The sequence below is a fragment of the Diabrotica virgifera genome, chromosome 9 (assembly GCF_917563875.1).
Source record: "Diabrotica virgifera virgifera chromosome 9, PGI_DIABVI_V3a".
Taxonomy (NCBI): Eukaryota; Metazoa; Arthropoda; class Insecta; order Coleoptera; family Chrysomelidae; genus Diabrotica; species Diabrotica virgifera.
In genome coordinates, this window is record NC_065451.1 from 177,669,864 (window position 1) to 177,691,574 (window position 21,711).

General features: G+C 31.5%; 1 protein-coding gene across 1 annotated transcript; it reads left to right on the plus strand.

Annotated features, from left to right (window-relative positions):
- The first annotated feature begins 16,198 nt into the window (after window positions 1-16,198).
- LOC114337296 (aquaporin-like) lies at window positions 16,199-17,142 on the plus strand. Its single transcript, XM_028287704.2, has one exon. It carries the CDS (start codon window positions 16,284-16,286, stop codon window positions 17,028-17,030), a length of 747 nt encoding a protein of 248 aa, XP_028143505.2. The 5' UTR covers window positions 16,199-16,283; the 3' UTR covers window positions 17,031-17,142.
- The last annotated feature ends 4,569 nt before the right edge of the window (window positions 17,143-21,711 follow it).

Here is a 21,711-nt window from a genome sequence, read left to right on the forward strand (position 1 = left end):
ATTCCATTTTTTTCAGTTTTAGATTGTTTATAACTCGAAAACGATTAACTTTAGAGAAAAATTACAAAAGACATTTTTTGTTCCCAATGATCCAAAGAACGTAAAATAATGCCTAGAGGGGCCTAAAAAATCGATTTTTATAATTTCTTTAAATTTTTTTTTAAATCAATGTTATTTCCTAGCAATAACTCCGAAACTATGGCATTTAGGTATAGGGATGATATCATACAAAATAATCAGTATATCTTAAGCACTTCGAAACGCAAAAAATATACAAGGTGTTCCATTTGAAATAAGAAAGTTCATTAGATTTCCAGAAAAACGGAAAATCTGACAACAATGTAATTATCACTGTAATATCGGCTGTATTAGAAAACCCCTACCCACCAAAACCTATGAAAAACGTGCAAGTCGTTTCCGAGATACTTCAGGGTTTCTATACATAAAACTCACTCTATTATATTATAATAATTATAATAATATTATTATATTAATACGTATTAATTGGTTCAATAATTCAATGCAATCAATTTGAACTTTTCATGATAAAATTAGTGAATTAGTCAGTATTTTCATTGTATATTTTGAATCTGTAAAAAACACGGCTATATTAGTTGCAATAAATTATTGAATGGATAAGATACAGTGTGTCGCATTTAAGATGAAGACACCCCTATGTTTCGGCTATCAAAATATATACAGATTTGAAATTTTGCAGTCATAGAGGTTGATGGTTCACAATTTTTAAAATAGTCAACTAAACTTTAAATTTTAAACGCGGCCTACTGCGAATCCACAAACAGGGTGAATTTTCGATATGCGATTCGATTTGCTTCGCGTTAGAGATATCGAAAAAAGTTATTTGGAAAAGTTGTTCTAAATATTATTATAACCCCACATACCAAATTTTATGACAAAATTCACACTTTTAGTATTTTTTCAGTTGTTGTAGTAAGGATCCTAAATCCTAAAATTGGCTGTCCCGAGATGCATCTCGTGACAGCCAAAAACGGTTTTTTCGATTTTTTCGTTCTTTCCGCTCAGATATTAAAAATTCTGCCTCTGCCATTCAAAAGAACGGCAAAATGTACACAAAAAAATACTATTTGAAAGTTGGCCAAATCATATTATCATAACCTAAATTTGTTTTGAAAACTTCAAAAATTTTTCGTTTGCTCATTTTTTATTACAAAAATCTGAAAAAAATCAGGTTGTTTTGTGTTCAAAAGATACAACCTTATGAATTTTTTCAGATTTTTTAAAGTAAAACTGCGCTCACAAAAAAATAAAACCTAAAAATTCTTCTTTTCTCGATTTGAAAAGTTTTAGGACCTCTGGGAAGCTAAAAATTTGCATGAGGGCATAATTTTATATCCTTTATCGAAAACATAAGTAGCGGGGCTGATCGGTGCGGGGGCATTTGTGACCATCTTATCCCGCTATAGCCTTTCATTTGCATATCTCAACTGGTTTTAAAGAAATAAATAAATCGTCAGTTTTTGGAAAAAATTCAACGCCCCCTATCTCGGAAACGAAGCATTTGCGGACATATTTTTATAAAGCCAACTGTCACTATTTTTTCATACAGAATTACTCCTTAAAGTTTGCCATACTTATTTAAAAACACCATGTATTGGTGAAAAACAAGGCTAGTTGTTAAAATACCAACTTTTTTATTATCCAACATAAGCGAATGAATCAAAAAACAGAATGTTAAGAAAATATGAGGCTATAGTTGGGTTTTAATTTAAGTATTTTATAAATGCTAGAATATTTTACAGGGTCACGCGAACTTTGAGGAAAAGTCACAGTTTCATTGGTACACCCGATATGCAATGACAAGTTACCTGTCTAGCAACAACATTCATACAGAGACATTCTTAGAGAATAAGGCTATAACTAGGGAGCGGATTTTATGCTAAATGCATATTGCATGCATATTTCGCATATTTAAGAATTTTACTAAATTTTGCATATTTTTAAAAAAACATGCATATGTTGTGCCTATTAAAAACATTTAGGGTCCAAAAAATTTAATTCGACACAAAATATTTCCCCGCAAAGGCTGTTCTATTAATTCGAGAACTACCTGAAGAGAGACGGCTCATTCACTGCCTTTTCATTTTTTCTTAGAAAATACTCCATCTTTACACAAAGTACTTATTTATAGTACGCCGTTATAAAATGATTGTAGGATGTTAAAATGATGAAAACCCGAATTTTATTTACTTTTATTATATTTAGCGGTTACCTACAATTCTGGTGATTCTTTTAAATCGCCTATTGTTAAGAGAATTACACATTCATTTAAACCATAGTCCCTCTTTATTATATTGTGACCATAGTTTTACGATTTTCTAACGGGAATTGAAATATTCATCCCGTCTTTAAACGGCTTTAAAACTTTGGAGGACATATTTATGCGATATCTTTAATGGAAATTTTGAAATTGATTTTGGTGCAGAATATTCGGCTTTAACAAGTTATTTTAAATACGCCCCAATTACTGCTATTGATGTTGAAAGGAGTTTTCCAAATTATAAAAATATCAAAGAAAATGTTTCCTCGTAAAAATTTGGAAAAACACATTGTAGTGAATTATAATCGAAAATATATATAGTGATATTGTTGTTTTATTTTAAATAGGTAACTATTGGTATCAATTTTTGTAAAAAATGTGAATAAATTGCATAAATTTAAAATAATGATTTTATTTGAAAGATAATAAATAAGATTACCGCCCTCCTATAAAAGAACCTGCTAGAATAGAATAGAACAGAAAATTTGTGGTTTCTCGAAATGCGCATTTTTTGAATTTTTGTGCATATCTTGCGCATATTTCGTAATTTTTTACTGCATATACAGGGTGTTTCATTAATAATTGTCCATATAGTAACTGGAGAAACCTTAGCACAAAATACGAAGATTTAACCTAAAACACTTAAATAAAATGTGGTTCCTTACTGAGTTACAGGCTGTTTTATCTAAAAATTTAAAAACTATTTTTGCTCAGCATTTTAAAACTGTTCGACGTATCCTTTTCATACTTAGCAGAAAGTATAGGTGCTGTGCAAACTACTAAATTACGTTAAACAAACGTTTCTGGCTATTACCAGAGGCGTACGACGGGGGAAAGTGAATGGTTGACCCTTTCCAAATTCTACGCTACTGGCGGAATTGCTATTTTAGTTCAATTTTTGGATTCTCCAATACTTTCTATGAAAATAATATACTCTTCATTCGTAACGATAAAGTCATTAGTTTTCGAGATATTTGAAGTTAAAAATGAAACGACACGGTTATTTTGATTAATGTATTGTGTCGCTTCATTTTTAATTTCAAATATCTCAAAAACTAATCATTTTATCGTTACGAATGAAGAGTATATTATTTGCATAAAAAGTATTGGAAAATCAAAAAATTACACTAAAATAGCAATTTCGTCAGTTTCGTAGAATTTGGGAAGGGACAACCAGTCACTATCCACTGTCGTACGCCTCTGGTAGTAGCTAGAAACGTTTATTTATCTTAATTTAGTAGGGTGTACAGTGCCTACACTTTCTGCCAAGTATGATAAGGATACGCCAAATAGTTTTAAAGTACTGGGTACAAATAATTTTTAAATTTTAATCTTATGAATCATATCATAAATTAATCAAAATAACTGTGCCGTTTCATATTTAACTTCAAATATCTCGAACAGTAATAACTTTATCGTTACCAATGAAGAGTATATTATTTACGTAGAAAGTATTGGAGAATCTAAAAATGGCACTAAAATAGTAATTCCTCCAGTGGCGTAGAATTTGAGAAGGGTCAACCATTCACTATCCCCTGTCGTACGCCTCTGATAGTAGCTAGAAACGTTTGTTTATCATAATTTAGTAGGGTGTATAGTAGTCGCACTTTCTGCCAAGTGTGAAAAGGATACGTACAACAGTTTTAAAATGCTGAGCAAAAATAGTTTTTTAATTTTTAGATAAAACACCCTGTAACTCAGTAAGGAACCACATTTTATTTAAGTGTTTTAGGTAAAATCTTCGTATTTTGTGCTAAGGTTTCTCCAGTTACTATATGGACAATTATTAATGAAACACCCTGTATATGCGCATATTTCATCAAAATTGATCGCATATAAATCCGCTCCCTAGCTATAACATATTAAAAAATCACTTAAATCGGACAACAGCTTTAGGAAATTCGAGACATGTTTAAGGTGATGAGTTAATTTCTTGGAGAAGTGTAGTTATAAGACACTATAGGCACCGATCTGTTAAATGGATATGGGTATTAGGGTTGGAACGAAAGGATAGAAAAAAATATTTTTTCAAAGAACTTTCTAATAGCACTCGAAAGTTGCCTTATCATGTCTACAATAAAACTAGAAAATATTTTTGTTCTAGGTTTACATCTTGAGGTGCCGCAAGAGCTTTGAAAAGATAGGTTTTTAACAAAAAATACATAAAATTTCAAATATTTTATATATTTAACCTGGTGCCTTAGCTAACATTTCTTAGTCAAATATTGTTTCTAATAACAGTTAACATTGCTATCATTGCTATATTTACAGGGTTATTCACTATATTTTGACCCCCGTGTAAACTGCTTTATTTACAGAATTAGAAGAAAATATTGAATGCAAAAGTTATTCGATTTTTAAATTATGATTTTTTGACATATATATCATATTAATGACGTCATACATCTGGGCGTGATGACGTAATCGACTATTTTTTAAATGAGAATAGGGGTCGTGTGATAGCTCATTTGAAAGGATATTCAATTCTCTATTCAGTAATATAAACATTAAGATAATTATTATTTTTCTCTGATTCTGGTTTTGGTTTAGAACTAGAACCTTTAGCCACGTAATTGTATAACTTATTACTAAGTCAGGGGAGTAATGTGTAGTGTGTGTGTTGAGTAAGTGTCTTGTTACTTTGCAAAGTCGACGTCGTTGTTTTTGCAAAGAGACGCTAATTGTTTCCGAACGTCTGCGGTCCCTCCGGTGAATACCGATCCCACAAGGACAGGAACATTGTATATTTATACACATTTATAATAAATGAAAAATTTCTGCCCCTGGTAGGATTCGAACTCCCGACCTTTCGTTTCAAAGGTAGGCGCTCTTATCACTGCGCCACAGAGGGGTTAGATAATTATTTATACAAAGTGTCAAAAATTTTTTTTTAATTAAATTAATTGACACAAAAAGAAGAATGTATGTAATTTATTTATTTCAAAATATCTTCTACTGCTGTTAGAAAACAGCAGCTTAAATTCAATGTTTAAACAGCCAAGAGGCAGATGGGTGGCAGCTTGAACATTGAATTTAAGTGAAAAGTAATGTTTATTTGTTCAATTAACATTTATTTCTGTTTTCTGACAGCAGTAGAATGTATTTTGAATTAAATAAATTACATACACTCTTCTTTTTGTGTTAATTAATTTATTTAAAAAAAAATTTGGACACCCTATTTAAATAATTATCTTAATGTTTATATTACTGAATAGGGAATTGAATAACCTTTCAAATGAGCTACGACCTCTATTCTCATTTAAAAAATAGTCGATTACGTCATCACGCTCAGATGGATGACGTCACTAGTATGATATATATGTCAAAAAATCATAATTTAAAAATCCAATAACTTTTGTATTTAACATTTTTTTCTAATTCTGTAAATGAAGCAGTTTGCAGGGAGGTCAAAATATAGTGAATAACCCTGTACACATTGCTATAAGATTTTTTTAGTTAGAATATTCATCTTGATACTTAAATAAATTAATTTTTGTCTGAAACTTGGGCATAATCTTTTGGGAAGATGGCAACAAAGCCATTTTTGCCTGAAGACCACAGACACTAAGAGATGACTCAGTCACGAGCTTTATGACTCTTTTCACTGCCTGTGTATGACAGGGAAAACACGGAAAATCCACACACTGCACCTGACAACTCTTGCTTCACATCTATCTAGTTCAAATTTTTTTTTAATTAAAAAAAATCATTTTTTACCACTTGTTTTTTATAATTGAAGAGCTAAGTGGAAGAAGGGGATATGTGACATTCTCTAAAATTTTAAGTTGCCTAGTCAATGAAGGTGATAAGTGACTTATCTATCATATGAAACTTACACTGTACCTCTAAAACGCTTAACAACATTGTTGTTTGGCTTTTTAGAGGTACAGTGTAAGTTTTATATTGTGATAGATAAGTCACGTATCGCCTTCATTTACTAGGCAACACAAATTTTTTGAGACTATCACATACCTTCTTCTTCCACTTAGGTCTTCAATTGTTATCATACTAAGTTACATATCCAATAATTTTTATCCATTAAACACATCGGTGCAAATCGACCTTATATCGTAGCTTAGACTATTTAATAATATCTTATTTAATAATCAATAGCTTACCTCTACATCGATACTGGTGATTGACGGAAATCTCTTCTTCATTGACTGTGACATTTTCACGATTTCTTGTAAGTGTACGCGCACGGATAAAACAAATCAATAATAAATAATAAATAGGTTAGCACAAAACTCAATTTAAAGTTCGAAAGGTAAAGTATCTAAAAAAAATTAATATTCCGTTAAAACTCTGTCATATTTATTAAATGTTTTCAAATTATTCGAAACTGATTACACTGGGTGATACTCTCAGAGTGATTCTCAATGACGTAAACTTGTCTATCTGTATATAATTTACGCAAACTGAGAGCTGTTCACTAAAATTGACTTGGCACCCTATATATGAATAATCAAAATCATAATGTTTATTTAATCTATAAATTTGAAGCTAAATATCTCAAAAACTGTTAGATTTAGGTATAGAAAGTTGTTGAACAAACTTAAAGAAAAGTTTTATCTGTCTAACAACATGAAAATAATAGTATGATCTATTCAAGAAAGTTCAGAATTTTTTCAGTACGCTTTTTGAATCACCTTGTATATTAAATTTTATGCTATCCACAAAGTGTTATAATATAATATAGCTGTTCTAGGTAAATACGTAATAATATAGAGGGCATTACATTTAAAATAAGTAACGTCTGGTAAACTTCGGGTGTACTGGGGAAGGCTTGGAGGCTCTAAATATTTTAGATTAATTGGCCATATCTAAAAAATCCGTTATCTTAGTTTCATATAATAATTATGTAAAGTATTTCTAAAACGTCCAATTAAAATTCCCAAAGAATCACCCTGTATATTTAAACAGACTGCAACTGTATTGTACATAGAAACTTTAAGACATATTTCCTTGTTTAAATATTGTTACGATAGATTGAGTGACACTTCTAGAAAACGAAGCAATACAAGTATACAGATCAGAATTTCAGACGAATAGGGATATATTATGTATAAATTTGATTATAGTGAGAGGTTATAAATGAAATAGTTATGCTTAGATCACATTTACACGGTCGATCAACTAATAGAAAAAAGAATGGCCAAGAATAGATCCTTCATTTGGCTTTTGTAAATCTTAAGAAGGCCTATGACTCGATACCTAAAACCAAGCTATGGGAAGCAATGGAAGACATCGAAGCTTCATGAATGTTAACAAAAGCAGTAAAAGCACTCTACAAGAATAACAAAGCTATCAAAACGAGCAATAGAAATAGACAGTTGATTTAACACAAATAGTCTCCACATCCCCTATCATATTCAAAATATTCCTGAAAAAAACTCTGATACCATGAAAAAGAAAGTGCGAAGGAATGAGCCTACCAGTAAGAAACGAGTACTTTTTGCTGATGATCTAATAGTGATTGCACAAGATCAAGATGGTCTAAGCTTTATGATGAGAAAATTGTAACAGGAATATTAGGGAAGTGCATATAGATTTTCACTTCGGAAAAAATCAAACAAGATAGAACTTTTTGTAATTTCATTAAGAAATGTTTAATAAACAACATATCAAAAAGTTCTACTCGAGAAGCGGGTGCTTCATTTTTTATTAAACAAATGAACTACGAAATTAGATGTTTTTTTTAACTAACTCCGAAAATATAAATTTTAGAAAAAAACTGACTTGACCATTGAAAAATTCAGAAAATTTTACAAAAAAAAACCTTATAGGTATAAAGAATTTTCTAAAATTAAATCTGTATCTTCTATAATTTTTTATTTATAACGCTCAAGTCACCCTTCTCACAAACATTGGCGCACTGTAAACTAACGTACGGCGAAGTGCACGGTTGAGTTATTTTAATGTAATTCTTTAACTAATGGATTAAATGAAATTTTACAAATTGAACATGAAAGAAGAATAATTAAGCAATCTTATGGTTAGAATAGAAAGAAATTAAATGTATGGGCATAAGTACGGTGTGGACGGAAAATGAGCCTTACATGAATTTTGTTTAAAAATGGTTTAAAAATGTGTAACTAATAAAATTTTTCTTATAAAACTCTCAATTTTATACAACTTACTTTTCAAGCATCTTACTAAATGATGTTTCATTCAAAAAAATCTCAAAAATTTAATTCAAATGATATGACGTCTCAAAAATGTTATTTTTGAAATCTTCGTAGTTTTATAGAATTAGCACCACTTTAAGACGGTATTACTAAAGTTTGAACAGATCTATTACAGTCTTATAAGTGCTTTTTTAAAGCTTAGAATGTAATCTTTAAAATACACTGAATTATTTTACTTTAGAAATGAAATAAATTACTTCGTTTTAAGAAAATTTAGAAAGATAACAAAAATGTAATGCAAAAACCGAAAATTACCAGCTAAAAAAATGTTTATACAAAGTAATCAAAACTTTTTTCTGTAAAACTAACTTTTTTCTGTATACATTTAATAATAAGCTTCAACAATAATAAATGTTCAGCAAAAAATTTTTTTTAGCTCTTATACAGTATGTCTGCGTAACTTTTTTATTATCAGTTTTACGAAAAAAAGTAAAATACTCTGCATCATATATAATCTAAGATGCAATCATCAAATATCAAATTTAAATAATGTTATACGAGGTATTTCAAAAAATATGAATTTCACTCAAGAGTAAAGTACCTTTACATTTTACAATATCGAAAATTGTTATTAAGAAAAGTTGTTTGAAATTAAAAAATTTGTTTTAGTGTTCAATTACATTCTTCTAATTAAAATATTGCAAATAATAAAGGCACTTAACTCTTAAGAAAAATTCATATTTTTTACATATCTCGTATAAAATTAAAAAAGTTTGATGTCTGATGGTTGTATCCAGGGAGAGCATTTTATGAAGAATAACTTTTTTTCGTAAAAATGATAAAAAAATAGTTATCATAATTGTAATAAAATGATGAGTATCCGTAATTTGAGAAAAAATTGAAATTATTTTTTTTTTGATTAGAATGATGTAATTGTATATTTAGGCATAGTGTCTAATTTCAAACAACTTTTCATATTAGCATTTTTTGATATTCTGGAATATAAAGGTACTTTACTCTTTAACGAAATTCATATTTTTGACATAACTCGTATAAAATTGATAAAATTTGATATCTGATGGTTCAGTTTTAGATTTTTGACTATCCAGAGCATTTTATTAAGAATAACTTTTTTCTTTTTCGTAAAATTGATAATAAAAAAGTTTTCCATGTGGTTCTTGGCTATGCAGAGACATTGTATTAGAGTTTCTGTATAAGAATTTTTAAATTGTAACGCCATATTCGGATTCAGCATATTCAAAAACAAAATAGAAACATATTTGATCAAAGTAAAATGATGAATTTAACGATATTTTTAAAATTATTTGTACAAAACAATTGTTATTGTTTAAACAATTGGCGGCCAAATCTGCGAGTAGAACTTTTTATTTTAACATGTATATAAACTAACAAAACAGTTTTAGAAAAATATAAGCTTGTTTGAAATTTTCCGAAACAATGCATGTTTTCGTTCTAATTGCACTCCCCTATATACAAAAAACTGGAATGGAGTTAATCTAAAGAAAACTAAATGCCTAGCAAGGGAGAATACCGAAATAAAACAGCAGGAAATTGACGAAGGTAAACAAATGAAAGGAACAGACAAGTATAAGGATTCAGTTTTCATAATATTAAACAATGGAACAACTAAAGAAGATGTAAAAAATAGACTAGGCCAAACAAGAGACTGCATACTAAAATTGAACCCTGTGGGATACTGTTTGATCAGAATATCAGTATAAAAACAAAAAGAATAATATTTACCACCATGATAAGAGGTATTCGACTTATGAATGTGAAAATTGGATAATAAGTAAGAAAACCAAAAACAAAATAAGAGCAACAGAGATGGAATTCCTAAGGAGAAGCTAAAGAGTAACAAGAAAAGATAGAAGATATGACATAGAGATTAGGGAAAAAATAGAAATGAACTACATAGAACAGAAGAGATTAACCTGGTATGGACATGTCAGAGGAACAGACAAGAAACGTTGGATAAACAGAATAACAGAGTGGAGCCCGATAGGAAGAAGTAAGAGAGGCAGACACCGAAGATCTTTTAGAGATGAAGTGTGCGAAGCAATAGAAAGAAGAAATACGCAGGAAAGGGACTGGCAAAACAGAAAGAACTGGAGAGAACGGTGTTTCACAATAATTCCGTTCATTTTAAAGACATCTTATCCATTCGAAAACCAAAGGCAATTTAAAGAACTATAAAAATTAATAAATTCAAAATCTTTAGTTTTTAAATAGCAATGAGTAAAAGGGCGCAAGAAAGGTGATACTCGCGCTATCAACATAACTAAAAATAGTGATACTTACCTTTTTATTTTTTATGCTATAGCAATGAGAAATATCCAAATTTTTGTCAAAAAAAATCCTACATTTGTGTACTGAATAATATTTTTTCACATCTCTTATCATCTTCGAGTTACACGGAGAAAAGAAAGCAGATTTTTAAGAAAATAATACGCTCCATAATTTGACCTTATTTTATTCAAAAACTATGCATTTTAAACCAGTCCAACCTTTTGAACAGAGAAATAACACTACAAAAATTATTTGCAACATTATACCCGTAAAATCGATCATTTTTCAATAGGAACCGTCAAACCAAAGTTTCAATCACGAATAACTCAAAAACTATGGAGTTTCCAAAAAAAATTTATACATTTATTTTGCATAATATTAAATCCTCTAACGACTTCCGAGGTTATTTGACCAAAAAATTTCTACCTTCGGGAAGGGGAGGGAACCACCCCCAAGATTTTGGCATAGGGTAGACTTTGTTTCTTGATATAGTTCCTACCTACTGTGAAAATATCAAATAAATCGATGTGTAAGGAATTCGGAGCCAAATACCCGCATAAACTGCATCTCAATTTAGTGCAGTTACTGAAGGTGGATATGAACTATTACCTCCTATTTCGTTGAACCTCCATCAATTTGCATGAAAATTGGTGAGTGGTTAGGGGATGTCCCAAGGAATAAAGGTATCATGGTGCCAACTTGCGCTTGTACCCTGAGGGTGTATGCCAAGTGAGTTATAGGTAATTGAATGTATATTTTTTTCGGCGAGTACCCAAATCTAAGTATTCAAGCTTAAATAAACGTGAAAATGATGCATTTTATGTCATAAACTTTGTCGAAGTGCTTAGAAATATCTATCAAATGAGTACCCGAACGAGTCGATAACATTAAAATTTATGCCCCAAAAATCTTTCAAAATTTATCTTTTAAACATTTTTCCAAAAAATGCTATTGTTTTTTTTTAATGACCCCGTTACTTTTTACGATATCAGGTTCACCTTAAAACAATTTGAAAGTTAATTTCAAGGGCTATTAAACCACGTTGAATTTTATCTTTTAAACTCAGTACTTTTTTAAAAATAAAAGATTAAATGGCCCCGGTTACATGGTTCTCGCAGCAAAATTTAAGGTTTAAACGTTTCTAGCTCGGTTATAAACAAGGTAAAATATTTGATACAGAAAAAACAAAAATTTGGGTATATATCATTTTTTACGTATATTGAGTATTTTTGAAGTTATTATCAGAAGAATATGAAAATTACGATAATTGTAAAAAATTCTGATTTTTTTAAATTACATCTTTTTTCAAAAATATGCATTCTAAACCGGTCAAAATTGTTGAAATATTTACTTATGCTAATATAAATAAATTCTTGTAAGGGTTACTATAAATTTAAATTTTTGTGGAAATGACATTATGTTTTATTTTTCACTTTTTCCTAAAAAATTCGAAAGGGTTCTCTTATTTTCATCATAACTTGCTTAATTTTGATGCTATTAACTTTTTCTTGGGCTCATTTGAGAGGTATTCCGTAGAACTTTGACAAGTGCTTGGAAGGTATATTTTATAAAATGCATCGTTTTCCAGTTATTTAAGCTTGAATACTTAGAATTAACATGAGTTTAGTTCCTTAAGTGAGGAGTGTATTTAATTTTTTATTGTCTTCAATTTTGAAAATAATAACTTTTTTGTAAAAGCTAATACTTTTTGAGTTATACGTGAAAAACAGCTTTAGGACATGCATTTTTTACGAAAAAATAAAATTTTTGATTTTTTTTAATAACTCAGAAATATTGATTTATATTAATAACTTTATATAACAAATTTTGCTTAGAATTTATCCCTCTTTCAACTTATGGTATTATTTTTAATAAAATAATTTTCACCCTCGAGAAGGGGTGGCATCCGCCCCCAGGGTAAAAACGCAAGTTGACATCATGTCATCTTTATTCCTTGTGACATCCTCTAACTACTCACCAAATTTTATGAAAATCGATGAATGTTCAACGAAATCGGAGGTGAAAACCTTCAGTGACTGCACTAATTATAAACAATATAAATAAATATTTTTTTATGTAATTATGTTTATTTACAATCTACATCATTAAAAGAGTATTAAGTAAATCTGTTCCATGTTTTTGGGCATGAAGAAGAGACTTCCAATGATGTCTTATCTTATTCTATTTATGTTTAGTTTTAAAATAGGTTCTGAGGTCAGGTTCTATCTAGTCTCCTTGTGGCAGGGCCATTATGGAATAATTCCCTTACTAACTCATTGTCATGGTGAATGGTACGCTCGTTTTGTGATTCCGAGGCTCGATGGATTTCTTCTCTGATGAAAGGTGTATTTAAGTCTTCGTGAAGTGTTTGATTAGTTACATACCATGGTGCATCCACTATTGATCTTAGAACTTTAGACTGAAATCTTTGGATGATATTCCGTGATGTTGACTTTGCACAGCCCCAGAGGTGTAGTCCATAGTACCAAATAGGTTTGAGTATTGCTTTGTACAGAAGAATTTTGTTTTGGATGTTGAGTTTTGATCTGCGTCCAAGGAGCCAATACATTTGCCGAAATTTTAAGTCTAGTTGTCTTCTTTTAGTCTGTATATGTTTTTTCCAAGTAGGACGTTGGTCAAGAGGGAGGCCAAGGTATTTAGCGTCTGTTACTGTTGGTATTCGTACATTTTCCATTCTTACAGGTGGGCATGTGTTGTGGCGGTTTGTAAACGTTATTTGAGATGATTTTGTTTTATTTACTTTTGTTCGCCATTTTGTGTACCATTCACTGAGTATGTCCAGATGGTGTTGGAGGTCTTGTGAGGCTGGTATGTGATTTTCATTTACCGCTAGTACTGCTACGTCATCAGCAAAGGAAGCGATCGTAGTATTATGAGACTCTGGTATATCGGCTGTGTAGAGAAAAGCAGCGGCCCGAGAACACTACCTTGCGGAACTCCGGAGTTAATGGGACAGAGGCTGGATTGTTGGTCTTTGAATTTTACTGAGAAATATCTATTTGATAAGTAGGATTTGATTAGGAGGAAATAGTTACTAGAAAGTGCTAATTTTACTTTGTAAAGCAGACCTATGTGCCAAACTTTGTCAAACGCTTGTGAGATATCTAGGAATACAGCGTTGCAGTATTTCTTTTCTTCGAGAGTTTTTGATATTTCATTTACTATTCGATGGACTTGTTGTGTAGTAGAGTGATTTTCCCGAAAACCAAACTGATGTTCTGGTAGTAATGTTAAAAATTCATGATCTGCGTATATTCTTTGTAGCAGCAATCTTTCAAAAACTTTGCTAACGATTGGGAGTAGGCTGATGGGTCGATAAGATGTTACTTCATTGGGCGCTTTGCTGGCTTAAGAATCATTATGATTTCTGCAAATTTCCATATTTTTGGAAAGTATGATAAACCTAACATGCGATTAAATATTACTCTTAGCATAATAATGGCCTTATGATTTATATTAATAAATTTATATAACAAATTTTGCTTAGAATTTATCCCTCTTTCAACTTCTTCTTCTTCGCGCGACTAGGATTACTTCTGTTTGTCTGCCTCTTATTCTGTTTCAGTTGTTGTTGACTGTACATTGTCTTTCCACCTTTTCGGCGGCCTTCCAACGGGTCTTCTGCTATACGGCTTGTTGTTTTTACAGATGTTCGCTAATCTATCTGGTTCCATTCGATTTACATGTTCGTTCCAGTTTTTCTTTCTTGTTTTTATCCACCTGTTAATATTTTGAATTTTGCATCATTCTCGTATACTTCTGTTGCTTTGTCTGTCTCTTAATGATATGCCCGCTATTGATCTTAATACTTTCATTTCGATATTGTTGATTTGTTGTTTCGTCTTTCTTGTATCGGTCCTTGTCTCCGCTGCATATGTTAGGATAGGTCTTACTGTTGTCTTGTATACTTTTATTTTGCTTTCCATGGTCAGATATTTGTTTCTCCATATGGTTTCTCGGGGGCAAGCACTTACTCTTGCCGCTGTTGTCGCTTGTGTTGTGGTCTCTGTTCTTATATTCCTGTCACTAGTGATCTCTACTCCTAGGTAATTGAATTTCATTACTTGTTCTACAATTTTGCCGTCTATTTCTAACTTGCATCTACGCGGCTCTTTACTTATCACTATACATTTAGTTTTTTCTACCGATATTCTAATATTAAATTTATTTGCTGTGAGATTGAAAGTGTGGAGCTGCCTTTGTAGGTCATCCTCGTTATCAGCAATTAGTACTGCATCATCGGCATAGCATAGTATCGTGATTTTATGTGCTCCCATGTGGTATCCATGTCGTTTTCTGACTTCGTGAATTATTTGATTCATCATCATATTGAATAACAATGGGCTGAGTGAGTCTCCTTGGCGGATTCATCCCTTTAGTTCTATGCGTTCTGTTTCTCCTGTTGACATTATAACTCTGGTCTTGTTGTTCTTGTTAATTTCCTTAATTAGCCTTAATATCTGGTGGTGTATTTGTTCAGCTTGTAATAAATTTAAGATATCATTTCGCCTCACCCTCTCAAAAGCACTTTTTAAATCTACAAAGCACATGTATGCTGGTTTTCCATATTCAATAGACTTTTCTACTATTTGCCTGATAATAAAAATTGCATCTATTGTGCTGCGGTTCTTCCGGAAGCCTTGCTGTTCATCTGCCATATTCGCTTTTTCCTCGATTTTATCTTTTATGACTGCCGTCAACAATTTTAATGTGCTGTTCATCAGACTAATGCCTCTATAATTTTCAGGATTTTTCAAGTCTCCCTTTTTGAGTATCGGTAGCAGGAGACTTTCCTTCCATTCCGCTGGTACTACTCCGATATTTATTATATCGACAAATAATTTTAGGAGCCATTTGAGTAGTGTTCTTCCTCCATATTTTAGCAGTTCATTATTTATCTTATCAGGACCAGGTGCTTTTCTATTTTTTAATTTTTTTATTCGCTCTTGTAGCTCTTCTTCTGATATTAGTACTCTATCGTGGGTTTCATTAATGTTTATTTCTCTGTTCTCTTCTTCTCCTTTTCCATATAATTTCGCGAAATGCTCAGTCCATTGTGTCTCCGTAATGTTATCTATCCGTATAAATTCATTCATTTCTGTTTTTTGTCTCCTTATCATCTTCCACACCTTTTTCTGGGATCCATAGAGGTCGTATTCCATATCTTTGGTAAATTTCAACTTATGGTATTATTTTTAATAAAATAATTTTCACCCTCGAGAAGGGGTGGCATCCGCCCCCAGGGTAAAAGCGCAAGCTGATATCGTGTCATCTTTATTCCTTGTGACATCCTCTAACTACTCACCAAATTTTATGAAAATCGATGAATGTTCAACGAAATCGGAGGTGAAAACCTTCAGTGACTGCACTAATTATAAACAATATAAATAAATATGTCATAACTTTTTGTTTTAGTATAATTGCCATTGTAAACATTCCAATGACAAGATAAATAATTGTCAATTTTTGACATTTTGTGCTTATTTTTAAACAGTTTTTAGATTCTTTCATTGGGTTCAAAAATCATGAAGATTCCAGACGATAGTAAACATTTTCCATGTCCAATATTAATGGGACTAGTTACAGAAATTTTTGGAACGGCAATCATGATGTGGTTAGGATGCATGGGGTGTGCTTTTAACTATGGAATAGGACCAACACTACCAGCTTTTGCCTTCGGATTGGCAATTTTAGCAGTTGTCCAAATGTTCCAGTCTCTAGGACCAGTGCATATTAATCCTGGAGTGTCTTTGGGTTTTTTAATCACGAAAAAAATGTCTTGGCAAAGATTTTTAGTGTATGTGTTGGGGCAGTACATTGGATCATTTCTAGGCTATGGATTATTAATAGTAATGATACCAAACGAACGCAAACCTGTCTGCTTTTTGCGACTTAAGTGGGGAACAACTCCAGTTCAAGGATTTTTTCTGGAAATGTTGGCATGCGTGATTCTAATGTGGATAGTTCTGGGAGCTGTTTGCGACAAGAATAAACCTTTGATTGATTCGATTTCTCTTCGTATAGGCCTTGCCGTTGGAGGTATAATTTTCGCTTTGGAACCTTTTACTGGAGCTGGACTCAATTCGGCAAGGTCTATACCTCCTAATGTATTTGCAAACGACTGGAAAGACCACTGGATTTACGAACTAGCACCTTTGGCAGGCACAGCGTTAGGAGCTGTCATGTACAGATGGGTATTCGACCCGGAAGAAGATAAATCACTTCATGCATATCTTAACAAAAATAGTCCTACACCTACGGAGGAGGCTTGAACACAAAATAAAAACAGAACAGAAATTTATGTCATGTAAATCTTGTTATTATACCTACATATTAAATATTTATTATTATATTTAATTCTATTAAATTTTTGAAATGCGTAAACTTTGTATCATTTCTAAAGTAAATGATGGTTTTGCTTGTTTTTGATTCAGAGGGATGCACAATCGTCGGACAGCTGTTTCCACCGTTTCAGGCTTTTTCAACAGCGCTAGCGTGCACTCCTCTGAATCGAAAAACAGCTCAACCATCAATTTAAGGGGAATTTGAAAGGTCATTCAAATTCCCATTGGGACGCAATCCAGCGACATCTCTTAACAAATTGAAGAGTCTCAGATGCAGAATTCATCATTAAAATGGTAAATAGTAATTTAAATCTGAGACTTTTCATGTTGAAAGTTCTTTCTGGTACATCCTTAATCTGCGACTTTAACAATTTATAAGACCGCAGACGACGAATATAGAAAACAAAAAGGATTCCTTGCAATCACATTCCGTTTTCATTCGTCTCGGAAAAGGACAGAAGAGGAACTTTCTAATACTCAAATCTGAGTAAACATAGAAAAGTAAATGATGGTTTTGCTTGTTTTTGGTTTTTGACAACCAAAGGTATTACCAGAGAATGTTCCCATTGTTTTCAGTCTGGTAGGATGTGGAACAACATTTTTTTGGGTTGTTTTATGTGTAGTTTCGTGTTGCAACGAAATAGAAAATGGTTATTCATTTTTGATTTACATGTTTACTCTGATTGAAGTACGAAGGGAACCATTCTCGTTGGAACTTTACCGCGCTGAGCATATGGAACGTGAATTATAAATTGTATAATTCCCTCATCTTCCTTAGTCTCAGCATCCGTTATGGCTTACAAATTGTAGAAGCCTCGGAGGTGTTACCAGAGAAGGTTCCCATTGTTTTCAGTCTGGTACGATGTGGAACAACATTTTTTGGTGTTGTTTTATGTGCTATTAGATTGAAGAAAAAATCGCGTCGAAAAAATCGCGACGCTTAAGTGGAATTGGGCAGGACACGTCACCAGATTGCCAGACAACCGATGGACAAAACGTATTGTCGAGTTTAGGCCGCGAGAAGAAGCACTACGGAGCAGAGGACGCCCACTAACCAGATGGGCCGATGATTTGAAACATGTTATCGGTAACTGGATGCAAGCCGCACAAAATAGAGATAAATGGAAAGAGCTGAGGGAGACCTATGTCCAGCAGTGGACACGTACGGGTTGATGATAATGATGATGAGATTGAAGACTTAGTATTTTTTTTAATATATTCGTTTCCATTCACAAAATCCATCAAGGCCAAAACTGTAGACCATATTATTTTGTAAATATTATTCAGAAACAAAACTAATTAATTATTATAATCGATCATGATTTTTCTTTAGTCTTCTATGAATGTCTAATGTATGAATCTGACTAAAAGGATATTGTATTATACGTAAAGCCATGTGTGACTAGAATATTAATATTAATAGTAACTGTACTAAGACTATTATTGTTTATTTATTTTGAGCAAGGTATTTCAACATACATTAACAGAGGAACATTAATTTGTGCATTCTGTATATTTTGTAGATATGAAAAAAATTTTAATACTGTTGTTTTTTAATTATTGGTCTGTGAACAAATTATTTTTTTGTGTTTAATAAAAACAAGTATTAGATATACAAATGTATTAAAAATGAATCTAATGATTCAACATTAGAAATATTTGATTTTAAATAATATTTAAATGTTTTGAAAATAAGAGCCATACTACGCTTGGTTTGTTATATTCCACATCAGTGTGGAGTTTGTTAAATGGGTTCAAAGCTCAAGGGAAAGCGCTAACGAGGATATCATAGCATAAATAGATACGACCAGAAACGAAGAAGTCTTAAGAAGGACAAATATAGTGAAAGAAAATTGTTCCACTTGCCCCAGTACGAAAAATTGGATACATGATGGGGAACATCCTAAGAGGAAAAATATATGCAATTGCTCAACTACTTATCCAAGGAAGGGTTGAGAGCAAGAGAGAAGTAGGTAGCAAAAAGTTGTCTATACATGGTGATTGATTAGTAGGGTAAAGCTCAATAGCTCCGCTATAGTAATATATAGCAATAAAAGTTTATAACAAAAATTTTAGCCACCTTTGAGCTTCACATTAAAAAATCAGTTAGAATGTTACAATGAACACAGTGGCAGACCTAACTTATGTTTTTTAAATAAAACACCCTATATTTTATTTTATATTCGAAAGCCTGTTAACTTCTTCATCACAAAAATATAAAGGTTTGTAATGTTATACAGAGTATTTACAAAGTTATAACCAATTTTGTATGAAAATTGTAACAAGTTCAACTCCCTGTGTAAATAAAAATAAGCACAACAGCAATGGTTTATTAATGCCATATTTTTTAACTTATTGTCGAAGTTTTCAAGAATGGTCGATATTGCTAATTTTCTTTATATCAAATACAGGGTGAGTCAAAACGCAAGCACATTATTTTCTCAGTAATGTTAAATGGAACACCCTATATTTTGGATCATTATTGAAAAGTAACATTAACGTACTTAAATTTTTATATAATATTCCCTATGCCCAAATTTATCAGTTTTCGAGATATTTTCATTTTTCAGAGCAAATTATTTTAGGTGTTTAAATTTATCTAAATTTTAAGTGAGCCATGACTGAATTGACAATTGAAGACTACCGTTATCAATCCGGTAATCAATGTAACACTGTAGCAAATAAAGAAATAAAAATAATTTATTAGTAATACATTTTACAAACAAAAACACAACCACTACATGCAACATTTTTGAAACAATTAAAAACTATCTTTTTATTTAAATGCAACAAATAAAGAAAGAAAATTAGTAATAAATTTTACAAAAAAACACACAAACACAAAATACAATATTTTGTGAAGACAATTAAACACTACTTTTGTATGTAAATGTAACAACGTAACAAATAAAGAACGAAACATAATTTATCAGTAACACATTTTGCAAAAAAACATGTTTGAAAAAATTAGAAGCTACTTTTAATAAAATATTTTTAATATTTAATTACATAAGGTGTTTAACATCATCTCCTAACACACTTATGTACGCCTAAAAACGATCATTGAATGAGCTACTTTACTCTACGGAGCATTTGTAAATTAACACATCGAAATACACTTTGTATTCTATTTTTATCTCATCCCTTGTTGTTGGAGGTATTTTATAAACTTCATTATTAACGTAACCCCAAAAAAATCAGTCAACTTTATTAAATTCTGGTGATTTGGGTGGCCACGCTACTGGTCCATTGAAAAATGAAAATATCTCGAAAACTAATAAATTTAGACATAGGGAATGTTATCTAAAAATTAAAGTACGGTAATGGTACTTTTCAATAGTGATATAAAATATAGGGTGTTCCATTTAAAATTACTGAGAAAATAATGTACTTGCGTTTTGACTCACCCTGTATTTGATATAAAGAAAATTGGCAATATCGACCATTCTTGAAAATGTTGACAATAAGTTAAAAAATATGGCATTAATAAACCATTGTTTTTTTGCTTATTTTTATTTATACACGGAGTTGAACTTGTTACGATTTTCATATAAAATTGGTTATAACTTTGTAAATACCCTGTATAACATAACAAACCTTTATATTTTTGTGATGGAGAAGTTAACAGGATTTCGAATATAAAATAAAATATAGGGTATTCCATTTAAAAAAAACATAAGTTTGGTCTGCCACTATGATATCGAACACCCTGTAACATTCTAACTAATTTTGTAATGTGAAGCTCAAAGGTGGCTAAAATTTTTGTTATTTACTTTTATTGCTATCTATTACTATAGCGGAGGTATTGAGCTTTACCCTACTAATCAATCACCCTGTATAGGGTAGGAAACAGATGTTGAACCCGGCAAAATGGACGCAAGTCCGGTTTCATTTTTTTTTCTGGTATATGAAAGGGTGCTTATTATGAGACTAACTTTTTCTTAAAAAATTTCGCCCCGGAACCCCCCTTTTCACCCCTTTAAAGGGGGTAATCTGTTGTTTTTGCGGAACGCAGCCCTTCCTGCACCTTTTGCAAAAAATTTCTTTTATAGAAATATGAAGAGTACTATATTTTCTACGATTTATTTCCCAACAGCATATGTCTATCACCCACCGTTTAGTGAGGGTGGGGCCCCAAAGTTGACAAGTGTTTAAACAAAATGTTTGTAAAAAAAATTATTATCCCCTAACTGTAATGGAAATTAAGAAGAAGTCCTGCGGCAATTATTCACAAATAAGTGACTGATTTTTTGGTACAGGTTTCACTTAAGGGTAATTGCCCTTTTTATAATAACAGGGTGTTACATTTTAAAAAAACCCCTTTTCATACCATCTGAACCGTTTATGCTAGAGTAAAAAGACTTTCAGCGATTACCCATGTACTGGTGGTATTTGCAAATTTGTTTAATGCACCCCCATTTTTTCCCCGGAACGACCCAAAAAAAAGAAGAATTAATAAAGACAGTGACAGCGAGATATTCTTGGACTCCTTCAAACACAATGCCCTTTATTAATATACTTTATATATCATTTTGTGCACGTTATTATTACCCATGCATGGACACCAAAAGCGATTTTCTACTGCAACCCTTGTAGCAAAAAAAAATAA